Source organism: Meleagris gallopavo, chromosome 1, assembly GCF_000146605.3.
Source record: "Meleagris gallopavo isolate NT-WF06-2002-E0010 breed Aviagen turkey brand Nicholas breeding stock chromosome 1, Turkey_5.1, whole genome shotgun sequence".
Lineage (NCBI taxonomy): Eukaryota > Metazoa > Chordata > Aves > Galliformes > Phasianidae > Meleagris > Meleagris gallopavo.
The window spans coordinates 77238208-77239075 of NC_015011.2; the positions used below are offsets into that span (position 1 = coordinate 77238208).

The 868-nt window shown below is 59.2% G+C and overlaps 1 protein-coding gene across 1 annotated transcript in view; it reads left to right on the forward strand.

The window, feature by feature from the left end:
* The window catches only part of DUSP12 (dual specificity phosphatase 12), a gene marked incomplete at its 5' end in the record, with an annotated part of 3689 nt that continues 2821 nt past the window's right edge, over positions 1 to 868 (forward strand). Inside the window, 2 exons of the mRNA XM_010719645.3 lie at positions 1 to 167; positions 240 to 358. Coding sequence (XP_010717947.1) covers positions 1 to 167; positions 240 to 358 — 286 coding nt within the window. The remainder of the gene's footprint in view (positions 168 to 239; positions 359 to 868) is intronic.

Genomic DNA, 868 nt, shown 5'->3' on the forward strand with positions numbered 1-868 from the left:
GGCCGCCCCGGGGCTGCTCTGAGCCTTCGCCTCGTCTCGCCTTTCGCCTGCAGCCAGGCCGGAGTGAGCCGCAGCGTGGCCGTGGTAACCGCGTACCTGATGAAGAGCCAGGGACTCGGCTGGGAGGAAGCCTACGCCGCCGTCAGGGCCGCCAAACCCGACGCCGAGTGAGTGCCCGTTTCCCGGCACCCCGGCCGGAGGGACTCGGTCTCAGTCTGCTCTTCTCTCCCGCACCGCAGGGTGAATCCGGGCTTCCAGAGGCAGCTGAAGCTCTACGAGGCCATGGGCTGTGCCGTGGACAGCAGCAGCGCCCTGTACAAGCAGCATCGCCTGCAGGTGCTCACGGAGAGGTTCTCCGGTGAGTGGGGCAGCCTTGGGGCCGGGGGATACCTTGTCCAAAAGCCACACCGTGTCACTGAACCCTGAGCTTGGGATGAGTCAGGTTGTCCAGAGAGGTGGTGGAAGCCCTGTACTTGGAGACGTTCACGGTCAGGCTGGAGTGTGCACTGCAGGGGTGTAGGACTGGATGACCTTCAAAGGTCTCTTCCAACTCAAATGATTCTGTGAGTCCTGCTGCTGACTCCTGCACGGAGTACTGAGTGCTCATGTGTGGCTGTGCCCGTGGCAGCCATGCATTCTGCTTTATGCTGCATTGGACAGCACCAGGCATCCACTTTCTGATGTGCAGCTGCTTTAAATTATGACAGTTACCAGTCTTAAGCCATATGCTATAATCAGTGACCCCTGCTGCTGTGGCTTGTGGCTGTATTTAACTGGCTGTGGATCAGGTAGACCCCTTGTGTTTGGCGTGCTGTGTGAGGACAGCATGGGACTACAGCAGTGAGCTGTGGTTCAGAGATTGTTAAAA